The sequence below is a fragment of the Rhinoderma darwinii genome, chromosome 1, assembly GCF_050947455.1.
Source record: "Rhinoderma darwinii isolate aRhiDar2 chromosome 1, aRhiDar2.hap1, whole genome shotgun sequence".
NCBI lineage: Eukaryota > Metazoa > Chordata > Amphibia > Anura > Rhinodermatidae > Rhinoderma > Rhinoderma darwinii.
The window spans coordinates 496,108,377-496,123,595 of record NC_134687.1 but is presented as its reverse complement, the minus strand read 5'-3'; the positions used below and the strand labels follow the sequence as shown (position 1 = coordinate 496,123,595).

The 15,219-nt window shown below is 44.7% G+C and overlaps 1 protein-coding gene across 4 annotated transcripts in view; it reads right to left on the bottom strand.

Annotated features, from left to right (window-relative positions):
• The window catches only part of LOC142659482 (uncharacterized), a 143,102-nt gene that overhangs the window by 25,351 nt on the left and 102,532 nt on the right, over window positions 1–15,219 (bottom strand). For 3 of the 4 annotated variants that reach the window (XM_075835658.1, XM_075835666.1, XM_075835684.1), the window contains 3 exons: window positions 7,440–7,518; window positions 5,947–6,156; window positions 4,569–5,018 (listed from right to left, as the gene is read on the bottom strand). In XM_075835658.1, coding sequence (XP_075691773.1) covers window positions 4,962–5,018; window positions 5,947–6,156; window positions 7,440–7,518 — 346 coding nt within the window. In that variant the 3' untranslated portion in view covers window positions 4,569–4,961. Of the gene's footprint in view, window positions 1–4,568; window positions 5,019–5,946; window positions 6,157–7,439; window positions 7,519–15,219 lie in introns of those variants that run through there. The other variant, XM_075835675.1, reaches the window with a different exon arrangement.

The window sequence follows — 15,219 nt, the reverse complement described above, 5'->3', positions numbered from 1 at the left end:
GGGCCCAGGTTCAGAAGAACCTAGAGGCGTCCCAGAGCGCACAAAAGATTCAGGCGGATAGTAGACGTTCTGCTAACCCCCGGTTTGTCGTCGGGGATTTGGTCTGGTTGTCGTCCAGGAACTTGCGCCTTAAGGTCCCGTCCAGGAAGTTTGCTCCCCGATTTATTGGACCTTATAAGATCATTGAAGTCCTCAACCCTGTATCCTTCCGTCTGGAGCTCCCCCCATCATTTCGCATACATGACGTCTTCCATGCCTCCCTCCTTAAACGCTGCTCCCCGTCCTGGTCCCCCTCGAGGATACCTCCTGTTCCCGTTCTCACCCCTGAGGGGGTGGAATTCGAGGTGGCCAAGATTATGGACAGTAGGATGGTCCAGGGCTCCCTCCAGTACCTGGTCCATTGGAGAGGATACGGGCCGGAGGAGAGGACTTGGGTACCTGCCCGTGATGTTCACGCTGGGGTATTGATCAGGAGGTTCCACCTTCTCTTCCCCACTAAACCGGGTCCCCTTAGTAAGGGTCCGGTGGCCCCTCATAAAAGGGGGAGTACTGTTAGGGATCTGCCAGGTACTTCATCTAGGTATACTCCTGGGATTAATCAATCCACACCTGAGGCCAGACCTGTTCGACTGACACCATCTCCCACCAACCAGGGTGGCAGGCTCAGGAGTGGGAGAGCCTATCGCGGCCTGGTCTGTCGGAGTTAGCTCCGCCCCCTGTCCTTTATTACCTGCCCTGTTCTCTCCCTCAGTGCTTGTAATTCTTTTGGATTCCTGGCCCCACTGCTGCTTGCTCCAGCCTGCTTCTGCCGTGCTTCTGCCTTGCTGCAGTTCTGCTTGACCTGCTTTGCTTTGCCCCTGGCTTGCTTCTGTCTCCTTGCCCGCTTGGGTGTACTCACTTCGTCCTGGTCCTGACTGTCCGTTCGCCGCTCCGTTTCTTCGTGGCGTTCCGTGGCTACTGCCCCTTCCCTTGCATGTTCCCTGTTTGTTTTCCTGTGCACTTAGACAGCGTAGGGACCGCCGCCCAGTTGTACCTCGTCGCCTAGGGCGAGTCGTTGCAAGTAGGCAGGGACAGGGCGGTGGGTAGATTAGGGCTCACTTTCCCTTCACCTCCTTCCGGCCATTACAGGAACAGTGAAATTGCTGTTTGGTTTTTACGCCATTCACCATGCAGGTTAAATAACATGATAATTTCATAGTTCAGGTCACTACGGAGGCAGCACTACTAATTGTGTGTACTTTTTTTCTCTAGATTTTTTGACATAGTAAAGCATTTTTAATTGGGAAAAGGGATTGGTGCTATGTCTGTCAGCATAGCGTTTGTAGGAATCCTATTAGTCCTGTGCCATAAGCACACCATACATATATGGAAAATTGCGGGAAGTAGTTCCCGATAGCGCCATAAATATACACGGCCGATGTCAGATAAGGGTCTGGAAAACCAGTTAAAGCAGTTACTCCTATTTGATGAAATTTCTATATAAATCTATACAAAGATACTGCTAAATACAATGAATTTCCATCAAGCATGTGCAATGAGACATTAGATACGTTTATCTATAACTTTATATGAATTAACAAAGTATTTGAATATATTGAAAGAAATTTATTTTAAACATTGATTCACACTTGGAATCCGTTCACATGTGCGCTCGTATTTTTGTTATTTTGTTCTGTCATAGGAACAGAATAATGAACATAACAGAAGCGCCGGATCCGTCAAATAACGCACACTAACGACACCTGATGAAAGCCTGTGGGGAGATTTATCAAAACTGGTACAGTTCCCCAAAGCAACCAATCAGATTTTTCAGAGGCTCTTTGGAAAATGAAAGCAGTGACCTAATTGGTTGCCCTGAGCAACTACTACACTTTTCGTTTGCACCAGTTTTAATAAATCTACTTCATAAACTTTAATGCTTTCTGTCATGCATGCAGAACTATTTTTTCCGACAAATCACAGAATCTGCAACGGAGACTACTAACGAAGCCTCAGACGCAGTGAACAGAGCCTAAAGAAGTGCTGGTCCGGCTGATAGCAGTGGGAAGTTAGCAGTTAGGGCCCTTTTATAGAGGCACATTTTCTGCATGGTAAATGAGCGCCGATCGACAATATATCATGTCGATTGGCGCTCGTTTGCTCCATTTTAACAGCAAGGATCGGGACGAACCAGATGTCCTGCCGACTAGCGACCACATTTTCCATAAAAATGGTCAGCCGTTGAATGAGCATTTGCTGGTTCATCAGCTGATCACTGTCCTGCTTACATGGACCAATAATCGGAAACAAGCATTCGTATGAGCGCTTGTTCGACCGATCATTGGCCCGTGTAAAAGGGCCTTTACACAATGTAATTTATGGTCCTGAAAACGAGCGCCGTTCAACAAGGCCGCTCGTTTGCTTCTTTCAAAAGGAGCAATGATCAATAATGTATGGGGACGAAGCGATCGTCCCTATACATTTCTGTGTCGGCAGCATATCTCCCTGTTTTATTTTTCCCCTCTAAATGATTTGTTTGTTTTTCAATGGAATTGTACAGATTATGAGTCATATTAAAGGTGGAAAAAGTTATGAAATGATTCATCTTGTACTGATTTTTTGACATGACAAAAACCTGGCATTTTAACAGGGGTGTGTAGACTTTTTATATCCACTGTAAGTAGCTGCTCATTGCCACAGTTACCGTGTAAGCTGCTGAGCGACCGTGGTTCCTATGTGGTGTAGAGAGCAGCACATCTACAGATGTGTCACGATCACCGGGTATGTGGACCCACTAGGTCGCTCCACCGTAGCGGAGAAGCAGCTGGCCTAGTCATAGTCTATACAAAAGTCTATAGCAGTTCGTAACACACGGGTACCTGAACTAGTCCAGACAGTGGCTGTGGCTTCAGCACGGATGAAGGGAGGTGCCGCAGGTTGCGCCAGACGTGGCGGACAGTACTAGACGTGGCAGACGACACTGGACGTGGCAGAAGACACGACATGGCAAATGACACTGGACGCGGAAAACGACAGCAGGTGCAGTAGCGCACAACTCTAACACTACAGGGCACGGTTAACAACTGGAACGGGAAAACACTAAAGGACCATTTACAAGACAGACTTGGGATACACTAACAACGCTCAGGCAGGGCCCTTCTTATAGTCCAGGAATCATGTGTAGTTGATGATGATGATTGTTTCACATGTGCGCGCGCCTGCCCTTTAAGACCGGGCATGAGCATGCGCGCGCACCCTACAGGACATAGCAGACTGGATTGGAAGTGAGTGCTGGCGTCTCCTTGGAAGGCGATGAGAGCGAGCGCTCACTGATCCTTGGCTGCGTGAGTAAACCCGACGGCCTGCGGCCATGGACACTACAAGATGTGAGTTCATTTATTGTCCCCAGATTTTTCCTTCCCCGTTATGCCCTTAAACGGGGTCGCATGAGGCAAGATTCTCATCTAGTCTCATGGCTGGTGCTGCCCTGGGTTAATGGTGCCCCTTGGTGCACACTTTACCGTATGTTAAAAAGAGAATTACATTTTAGGTCACATGCATCAGCACAATCCCATTGTTAACATGAACATTCATTTTAGCCAAACAAACATTCAGTCCCTACACAGTAATTAGGTGCGATAAAGGAAATATAAAGTAAATATAAAGTCAATTATTTGCTCTCAGGTTCTTTTTAGGAACATTAAGGGAACACCACAGCAAAGAACGGCGTGTCTGAAACCAGTGCTGTTTCTTTTGGCTTACATGGCAAAAGTCCAGACATGCATCAGGTGACATCAATCATCTTGTGTATTCCATTGTCACCGAGTTGCTCCAGACACTTCCTTTTCCCTGTTGATGACATATGGCTATTCCCATAAAGTTAGCTATTATTTCCCTCATAGCTGGGGCTAGGTTCCAGCTAATGATATCAGAGTCTTTGATTGGTGGGGGTCCGGGTGCTGAGACCCCCACCGATCGCTGAAACGAAGGAGCAAAAGCGTTCAGCAGAGCGCAGTGCCCCTTCAGCTTTTTTGGGATAACTTCAGCTCGTTAGTTGTAGTTGTAGATGGGCTTATAAACTTGACCCCATCTTACCATTACAGTTGAAGGGGCACTGCGCTTGACTGTCAACATGTCACTATGACATGTCAAAAGTCTTATGAAACGGCAGTTACTCTTTAAGCTGGTCATACACATAAGATAACACTTGACCGAACCCTCCAATTTCGGCCAACTATCTAATGTGTATGGGCCTCTAGGCTCTCTCCTGATGGCAGATTTGGGGATAGAAGAATGCTGAAATCCAACATGCTCAATCCTTTGCTCCTGTGGGAAAAAAAGCTGCTGCCAGACAAGTCTTCAAGTGGCTTATTCCCCTTTTGCACGATCAGCCGAGCTGAGCCTGCCTGGTTATAATGGAGTCGGACAAACAAGCGTTTAGCCGATGGCTATCTTGTGTATGGCCAGCTTTAGTATTTAGAAATGAAGAAGGAGAGGGGAGCAGCAATATGATTCAGGATAGGTTCCATACATTTCATTGTAAGAAAACAGCAAAGGTAAAACAAAATACAAAGAGTGTTTTAATTGAAAAATAAAAACAAAATACAAACCCATATTACCATATATAAAAATGATAGAGAGCAGTGTCATATTTTTTGCATCCTAACATATAAATAACGCACACAAACCATGTTATTACACCAAACCATGGTGGATTACTGTACAGTTCCATATTATTTCTAAATCCTGATTTTCACAGTATATAACATAAATTCAGTGTAACATAAAGTTTCATGTTTTCCTTCGATTATGTTGTTCCACACTGGCAAAAGTTCATAGTAAATTAGTTTACATTAGTAAAGCAAAAATACATTTTCTTTACATTAGTTCATTGTGCCACCAAAGGAATAAAGAGATTAGCATAGCTATTGGTTCTAATCTCGATGTCTAACTTTCTCTCGTAGTCTCAAATCCCACAACATTTATTTCCTCATATATCCTTGGATCTGTGACATGGATCGTTCCATTATAATAGGTCTCTAAAATCAGAAAATAAATATAATTTTTTATTTGTTATATGTGCTATGTAACATCAGTAGAGCACAATATCAAAATCTTTACATTTCAACAAAGCCGTAAATTGCCATTCTGTAGTATAAGAAATCTGGGTGGCAACTATTTAACAGCCAGCTCTTTCAAAAACAGACATATTGTTAGAAAGGTCCCCTGCTGATAAATTACTCCCAGGGATCGGCTGTAATCTGTGATAGAATCCGGCTGTAAATCTTTAGTTTCCATGCAGCGCCGCCATAGAGGAATTGTAGCATTACACAGTGTCCTTTGAAATCAAAGGGCTGACTGGTTAACCCATGGATGTGTTGTGTCCTCCAGAGAAAGATGCGCTTTGTAGCTAATCTCCAGTGTGGCTAAGGTTCTATTTACATCTATGTTGTGGTTTACGTTTATAACAGAAGCCACAACGCTTTGACGGATCAGATGCCTGTTGGACACCAGCAACGCCCGACAGACCCCATTGACTTATAAAGGTGTTTGTCAAGTTCTGCCGAGTGAGCCGTCATTTTGAGGGGGAAAAAAGCACTCCATGCAAAACGATGGCTTATGTGACGCCGGTTCCTTACTGAGCCTCCGATGCAGATATGAACATAGCCTATTAGTGAGAAATTTTGATTTTGGAAACACCCTCTATAGGGCATTTAAAAAAATTGTTTTCTAGACCAGACAAAACCTTTAAGTTTAATCATTATTTTCTTTAACAATAGCATGTATTACTTAATGATAATGCAAATCAGCACAGTTGACGTACCAAACTGAGTTGATACAAGCAACAGATTATTTACTGGCATACTGTATGCTGCCCACACAACCCAAAAGAAGCAGGATCAAAGAGTAATACCACATTTCCCTGGTGGCATACCTGCACCGTGCAGAATATTTTTTTTCACTTACTTTGTCTCGGTATGAGCCTCCCAGGTCAGTTCTTAGCATACTCAGATCCTCCATGCTCCTGCCATGGTATCCTCCATTATCTGCCCGTAGTTCTTTTACTCTCCCTTGCAAATTGCGCAGAATCTTGAGTGCACTGAAATCATGGGGTGACACAGCACCATTAAGTGATGGACTGGAGGCTGACCGCAGACGGGGGTTGTCTTTCCTTTCCTGTCATCATGAAAATATTACAATTACCTGTCACTAAATGAATACATGATATACTTTTACAATCATACGTTCAGATCTAAATAGTATTTTCCTTTTATTCAACAGATGCTGTTTGCATGAAAGTAGAATTTATACGATTATCTTTTGAGTAATAACATATCAGGACTGTCAAATGAATCTACTAAAAGAGCATCCGCGTCCACCACTCCACAACATACCTGTAAATATAAGTCAGAGTTGTCCTCTTCTGTTAGGCTATGTTCACATCACGTTTTTTGTCTCTGTTTAATGTATATGCTGGGAAAAGCTCCCAATGTATACGTTAAACAGAGGCTGTGACAGATGCCTAACAGTGGCATCCGTCACCCATAGGCCATAGTGGTATTGGTTTAACGGATACGTGATGAGTCTTTCGATTATTTTTTCTGATCAGTTTCTGAGAAGCTAATTCAAAAGTGATAGGCAATATATTGGCACTTACTGTGGTCACAAAAATGTCTGCCGCTGCTGTTCTACCGTCTGATGTACCAATAAGGCTGGGTTCAAACGACCTATTTTCAGACGTAAACGAGGCGTATTTTACGTCTGAAAATAGGGCTCCAATACGTCGGCAAACATCTGCCCATTCATTTGAATGGGTTTGCCGACGTACTGTGCAGACGACCTGTAATTTACGCGTCGTCGTTTGACAGCTGTCAAACGACGACGCGTAAATTGACTGCCTCGGCAAAGAAGTGCAGGGCACTTCTTTGCAACGTAATTTGAGCCGTTCTTCATTGAACTCAATGAAGAGCAGCTCAAGATTACAGGCGTCAAAGACGCCTCGCATAATACGAGGAGCTGCTTTTACGGCTGAAACGAGGCAGCTGTTTTCTCCTCCTAAACAGTCTGTCATTTCAGCCGTAAAAGCCAGCTAGCGTGTGAACATACCCTAAATGGCAATCTCACTGAAATTCCTCCTTAAATAGTTTTGCCATAGGATTATGGATTAAATCAATGATTACTTAAATATTAATATTAGAAAAAAAATATACAGTTTTATAAAATATTGACATAGACATTTAACGGGAGATTTATCAGAGCTAGTGCAAAGGAAAAGTGGAGCTGTTGCGGTTTGATTTTAAAAGGGCCTCTGAGAAATGAAAAGTGGAATCTGACTGGTTCCTCTGGGATACATTTTCACGTTTTCTTTTTGTCATTTTTGTAAACCAAGCCCCACATGTGTCTAATATGTGGTTGGTTGGTATGTTCCACCACAAGCACAGAAAAATAAAGAGACTTACCAATGACAGTCTCCTAACAACTGATCCAACCCTCTCAGGGTTCCTGTGACTATCTGAGGCTTTACTCCTGGACAAACTTCTGCAGAAAATATAAGATGTCAAAGCAATAATTTATGCGAAACAGATTACATTATTAGACATTCAGAATAAGTGAGCACATTATTAAGATATTTAATAGACACATTCTCTGTTACTGCCAATGCTATATGTATTTAAAATGAAAAAATTAGTGAGTTAAAAGAAAACATTTACTATTCAGCCATAATATTAACACCACCTGCCTAGGTCCCCCTCATTCCGCCAAAACAGCTCTGATCCGTCGAGGAATAGACTCTACAAGACATCTGAAGGTGTCCTGTGGTTGTAGTATCTGGCACCAAGATGTTAGCAGCAGATCCATTAAGTTGCGTGGTGGGGCCTCCATAATTCAGACTTGTTTTATCAGCGCATCCGGTAGATTGAATTAAGATCCTGGGAATTTGGAGGTCAAGTCAACACCTTGAAACATTTGTCATGTTCCTAAACAGTTCTTGCCATGGGGCAGGGTGCATTATCCAGCTGAAGAGGCCACTGCCATTAGGGAATATCGATGCCATAAAGGGGTGTATTTGATCAGCAACAATGTATAGGTAAGTGGTACGTGTCAAAGCATCATCCACATGAATGCCGGGACCCAAGGTATCTCAGCAAAACACTGCCCGGAGCATCACACTGCCTTTGCCAGCTTGCATTCTTCCCATAGTGCATCACGGTGCTTTCTCTTCCCCCGGATGCAAATGCACTCGGCTGTCCACATGATGTAAAAGAAAACATAACTCATCAGACTAGGCCACTGTCCATTTCTCCATGTCCCCATTGTAGGCGCTTTCGACGGTGGACAGTTCTCAGCATGGGCACTCTGACCGATTGGATACACAGCCGATGCAATGCACTGTGTATTCTGACACCTATCTTTCATAGCCAGCATGAACTTCTTCAGCAATTTGTGCTACAGTACCTCTTCTGTGGGATCGGATTAGAAGGGCTAGCCTTCACATCAAACATGCATCAATGAGCTGTGGGCCCCCATTACCCTGTCACCGGTTCATCAGCTGTTTTTCCTTAGCCCAATTTTAGTAGGTACTAACCACTACATACTGGGAACACCCTACAAGACCTGCCGTTTTGGAGATGCTCTGACCGAGTCGTCTAGCCATCATAATTTGACCCTCGCTACAGAAGATGAGATCCAACTTCAAAAACTGAATATTCACTTGCTGCCTAATATATGCCATATCTTGACAGGTGCATGTGTCATGAGATAATCATTGCTATTCACTTCACCTGTCAGTGGTTTTAATGTTATGGCTGAATGGTATATCTTAAAGAAAAGCTACTATTACAGTTTCAATGAAAAATCATATGACTATTCATTTTTGTTTCTTTGGTGGGAAAGATCAGGGTTTGATGGCTGTTGGAAGGAGCTCTTTGGCATAGCATAAAGAACAAGTGATTGGCAAACTTAATAAACTGTATCTAGAGTAGCTTGTATTCCAAAACAATACCAGTATTTAAAGTCAGATATGAGAACTTATCTGTTCCCCTATATATTTTTTTGGGATAGCCCTTAAGGTGAGACCATATTATGTGTAATTCATGTTGTCATATAGTGTTTTTAGATGTTTTTCATTTGTGTGATCTTATTTGTTTATCAATAAAGAAATGTATTGTGATCAATGGTCAAGGCAAGGGGGACAAAGGGTATCCCTGGCGATTTCCCCTGCCCAATGCGAATGACTCTGTTAAACAGCCAATGATTCTGGCACTTGGATTTCATTGAGTAGGCAGAACCAAGAGGTAAAATAAGATCCCAAACTCAATTTCTCTTATACCAACCATAGGTAATCCCATTAAATGCTGTTGAATGACTTATTGGCATCCAACGAACAAAATACCCTCTCACACAAATTATTAACTGGAAATTGAAGATTTAAATATACACTGTGTATATTTACTGGTATAGACTGTGCCGCCATAAACCCGAATTCATCATTGTGGCTATAACTTTGGAAAGTCAAAGATCTAATAACTTGGCTAGTATTTTGATATCAGTAGTCAACAGAGATATGGGCCTGGGGGGCGTGGCTTAGCGGCATATGTGAGCGGACGCAGGAACCGGAGCTCCCGCTGCCGATATCCTGAAACACATCCTGTGGCTAAATTCCTCTAACAAAGACATACCTGTGCAGAGAGGGGAGAAGGAGGAGAACCTGGTGACACTATTCTGTAGAATCTGGAGGCTGTAATGACCCGTTCAAGGAAGTCTAAGGCGGCAGAGGAAGGTGAGCTGGGATTACAAGATGGCGCCGACATGTGCGTGATGGCAGAGAGCAGAGACTTGAGAGGGGCGGCGGCATCCCGACTGGAGCGCTTTGCCAGAAAGACACCCGTGAAGGCAGATGCTGGAGGAGAGATGACAGGAGGAGGGAAAAAGCAGGCAGGCTGCTCCGGGTCCAGATATGAACCGCTGCAGGCACAGGTGGACTCAGAGGAGGAGGAGGAGAATGGAGAAGATGTTGCAGGCAGCTCAGGAGGAGGGCTGGATCGAGGCCCGCACAATTCAAATAAGCCTGGGCCTACGTTGGCAGATGTTTTTTCGGCGGTAAGCCTATGTAATGCCACACTAGCTAAACTCACTTGCCAGGTGGGCGGAATAAAGGAGGATATTTCCATAATACGGCACGATCTGCAGAAGGTGTCGGAGCGTACAACAGCGGTGGAAGGTAGAGTCAGTGATGTGGAAGACAGAATGCTGCCCATGAGGAGAGATGTAAATGCGGTAGCTGTGGATGTTACTTATCTGTTATCTAAAACGGATGACCTGGAGAACCGTTTACGTCGCAATAACGTACGGATGGTGGGAATACCCGAAAAAGTGGAAGGGTCCAATCCGGATTCCTATTTCGAAAAATGGTTACTGGAGGTGTTTGGCAAGGAGTCGTTGACACCATTGTTTGCGGTGGAAAGAGCCCATAGAGTACCAACTCGCCCGGGTCCACCTGGACGGCCGCCAAGACCTGTACTGGTAAAGCTGCTTCATTATAAGGACAGAGATTTAATTCTTCGCCAGGCCCGGGAAAAGCAGGATATACGGGTGAATGGTGTGAAAGTGTCATTTTACCCGGATTTTTCTGTAGAGGTCCAGAAAGGAAGGATGCAATTTCTGGATATCAAACGACGACTGAGGGATCTGCGTGTTCAATACTCCATGTTGTACCCGGCGAAACTTCGAGTTGCGGCGCTGGGATCTGTACAATTTTTTGAGAACTCAAAAGATGCGTTAAGATGGCTGGACAGTCACGAGGATCGCCTTCGTCAGAATCGAGAGGAAGTTGCTGCGTGATTATCAGGTGGATGGTTGAAGAGGGGACTCTGCTTACTATGAAAAAGGAGGATGCGCCGCACAGGGGAATAAGGCATTGTTTTTTCTGCATTTTATTTAATGTTCTAATTTGGGGCTGTAGCCTCTATGTTTATAATGCTGAAGGAAAGACAGAGATGTCAGGTTAATTGAAGATGTTGGAGTCACTAAAATGCTATATATCTATGGTAGTAAGGTGGCGGGAGGTTTGTGGTTCTCAGGTTTATATTGTGGGAAAAGATGTGTTTCTGCAGTGTAAATGGGAAGCTGAACAGTCACATTGGTGGAGTTTTCTTCATCAGCCCGGGCCCTCTTTGGAGGGTAAGTTTCTGGAATGTTGGGCGGGCTAGGGAGGGGGGTGGAGGGAGGAGAATGTTTTGGAGGGAAAGGGAGTTGGAAATGCAGTACGCTCTGATTGGCACTGGATTCAAGGGTAATGGCCTCTGTCAGATAAAAAAAATGGATAGATGGGGGGTAGGGTAAATCTTTTGTCCTGGAATGTGAGAGGTATGGGAGAGGCAACAAAACGGCGAGCTATATTTGACTTTCTGAAAGGGCAGTCTGCTGGAGTGATGGGACTACAGGAAACGCATCTTACCGCTGATACTGTGCAGCAGGCACATAGGGTGTGGATTAGACACAGCTTTCACTCCTATCATTCCACATATTCAAGGGGGGTTAGTCTCCTGGTTCATAGGGATGTACCTTTTTGCTGTTTGGCTTCCTTTAAAGATGGAGAGGGCAGATATGTAGGGGTACATTGTAAGTTGTTTAATTGGGAATGTATAATAGTGGTACTGTATGTGCCTCCCCCATACTCGGTGGTTCCAATAAGAGAAGTGTTGGAAAGGCTGGCTAGTTGGCCGATGGTCCCGACTATACTTATGGGAGACTTCAACAATGTAATGGATATAAGACGTGATAAATTTCCAAAAGGGGGGGGGGGGGTAGGTGAGGCTGTTCTGACGCGGTTTGGGAAGTACATGATAGAGGTGGGGTACACGGATATTTGGCGGGCAAAGTGGCCCTCTACTACGCAATATTCTTGTGTGTCATCTACTTATGGATCGTTGTCTAGAATAGATTTGATGTTTAGTAACGGGTTAGGGATTGAGTGTGTGGAAGGGGTGGAATATCTGCCAAGGTCACTGTCTGATCACTCCCCAATGATATTGAAAGTTCAAACTAGTCCGCAAATAGGGGGGCTAAGACTGCATTGGAGGCTAAATCCGTTCTGGATACGACTAGTGGGGGAGGAGATAATAACTGCGAGCTTGCAGGAGTACTTTGAGTTTAATAAAGGTACGGTACCTATAGATATCTTATGGGATGCTATGAAGGCGAATATCAGGGGGGTGTATATCCGGGAAATCACGACCATTAAAAATAGATCACGACAGGTGGGAAAACATCTACTGGAAAGGGTGACATTATCCGAGGAGACTCATGTAGCTAATAATACAGCAGAAACGAAGGCCCAGTGGAAGGTAGCCCTAAAATTACTAAAGGAACATCAACTGGAACAGGCAGCTAATAAAAGGTTGATTTGCAGCAAAAATATTATGAGGAGGGGGAAATGACGGGCAGACTGTTGGCAAATATGGCTAGGCCTCAGCGGGAGGGTGCGTTCATCCACCAATTGCAGGATAAAGAGGGGACACTGGTTGGAGAAACAGGGGACATACTGGATGTGTTGAAGTCCTTCTATACCGAGCTGTATCGTACGAGGGTAGATTATCCGGAAGATCTATTGACAGACTATCTAGAGGAAATGGAGTGGGTTACCTTAGGGGAGGAGGAGAGAGAGTGGCTGGAAGAGCCAATTACATTGGAGGAATTGCAGGAAGCAGTGAGTTCTATGGCAAATGAAAAGGCTCCAGGCATGGATGGTATACCTACAGAGATGTACAAAACATATGGGGGGGAGCTTCTGCCAGAGTTATTAGAGGTGTTCCAAGATAGTTTTGCCAGGGGACGACTGCCACAGACTATGTATGAAGCGGCAATAGTAGTCATTCCTAAAGAGGGGAAGGATCGAGCACAGCCGGATTCTTATAGACCAATATCCCTGCTGTCTGCAGATGTAAAAATTTTGGCAAAGGTTCTGGCTAATAGGCTGACAAGAGTGGTGACTAAGATAGTGGGCCCGGATCAGTCGGGATTTATGCCATCAAGATCTACAGCAGTTAATCCAAGAAGATTATTCTTGAATTTGCAGACAGAGGCTGCAGATACACAGGGTAGAGCAGTGTTGTCCTTAGACGCGGCTAAGGCATTTGATAGTGTGGAGTGGGGGTATCTGTGGGCTGTTTTGGAGCGGTTCGGATTTGGGAATAATTTTATAACATGGGTAAAATTGCTGTATAAGGAACCGGTGGCTAGGATTCGAGGCAATGGGCGGATGTCAGATTCCTTTAGACTAGAGAGGGGGACGCGTCAGGGATGTCCACTTTCCCCGCTATTATTCGCTCTAGCGATCGAACCTCTGGCAAATGTGGTAAGGCAACATCCGGGTATAGAAGGGTTTCGATGTGGGGAGCTGGAGGAACGCATAGCATTATATGCGGATGATATTTTACTATTCCTGGGAGAGATAGTTCGGTCACTGCCGTTGATAATGACCATATTGGAACGGTTTGGCAAATTTTCAGGGCTTCAAATTAATTGGAGTAAGTCGACATTGCTGCCACTCAAACCATTGGAGGTGCCACTGGTGGTGGGGGGAATTGCTGTACCTTGTGTTAAGGAATTTAAATATCTGGGGATTAAGGTCTCGGGGAGGGTGCAGGATTTTGTTGCGCTGAATGTGAAACCATTATTGGACAAACTAAAAGATAAGACCAGAATATGGCTTGGACTACCAATTTCAGCGTTAGGAAGAGCAAACCTGATTAAAATGATTCTGATGCCTCAGGTTCTTTATGTGGTGCATAATGCCCCAGTGTGGTTGCCTAAATACTGGTTCAGGAGAATACATAATCTGTTTAGGGACTTAGTGTGGAAAAGGGGGATCCCCAGGATTAAATTGGAAAAATTACAATTACCAACGGAAAAGGGAGGATTAGCTATTCCAAATGCGTGGATATATTACTTAGCAGCCCAAGCACAACATTTTAAAGGTTGGAAGAATAGGGAAGAGTGGGACTCTAGTGGGAAACTGGTGCATCATTTGAGTCGGGGCGAGGATATACTAGAGGCAATGGAGTCTCATAAACTGAGGAGGGAGGCGAAAGGGAAACCGACTTTGCTATTGATACATAGGGTCTGGTGGGAATGCAAAAAAATACTGGGCGTTACTGGGTGCTCCAATTATATGCCTCTATGGGATAATCCATACTTATGGGAATTCCATATCTTGGACGGCTTTCAGGAGTGGGAACAAGCTGGGGTCAGATATGTATACCAGGTATATGAGGGGGGAAGTCTCAAATTGTTCTCACAGTTACAGGAGGAGTTCGGACTCCCACATCGGATGTTTTATCAATACCTCCAGTTGCGGCATGCGGCGCAGGCCCAGGGTAGATTGGTGGACTTGGGCTGCTCTACTATGGGAGTGATGGAACAGGTATTGGGAGCAAAAGACACTAAAGGGATTATTTCTGTGATCTATGGTACATTACTTTCCAAATTCCTTGGAGATCCGATGGGGGTGATCAGATGCAAATGGGAAGAGGATGTGGGGAATATAACTGATGATGAGTGGGAGGAGATACTGGAATCGCCCAAAATGCTCTCCATTAATGTAGCACACAGGAGGTCACAACTTTTTCTCCTACATAGAGTGTACAGGACGCCTAAGGTGTTAATGCAAATGAGACTCAGACCAACGCAGGAGTGTCCCAGGTGTTCGTTTGAGGGGGCAGACATAAAGCATATGTTCTGGAGTTGTCCGAAGCTGAATGATTACTGGAAGGAGGTTGGAGGTATGGTAGAGAGGGTATTTGGGAGAGTTTTTCCGTTGGAGCCTAAGATTTATGTGTTGGGCTGCATGGGGGAGGAGGGAGGAGATGGAGCTGAATTACTGGCCATAAAAAAGGTTTTGTATCATGCTAGGAAACTAATAGCAAAATATTGGTTGAATGCGGATCCCCCGGAGGTGTCTGAGCTAGTGGAATACGTTAATCACACGGTGGCATTGGAACATCGGATATACCTAAAACGTGGGGCAATACACAAATACGATAAGCAATGGGGAAAATGGGAACACAATTATGGCACTGCAGGGAGGTAGAATACACCTTAAGGTGGAATGATCAGGAGGCAAGTATGGATATATCAGTAGGAGGCAGGAGAGAGAATGGTTATATGAGTCAGGTAAAGGAGGAGGTACTGCGGGGGGGGGGGGGGGGGGGGGGAGTTGGGATGGAGGGAAGTTGGAGT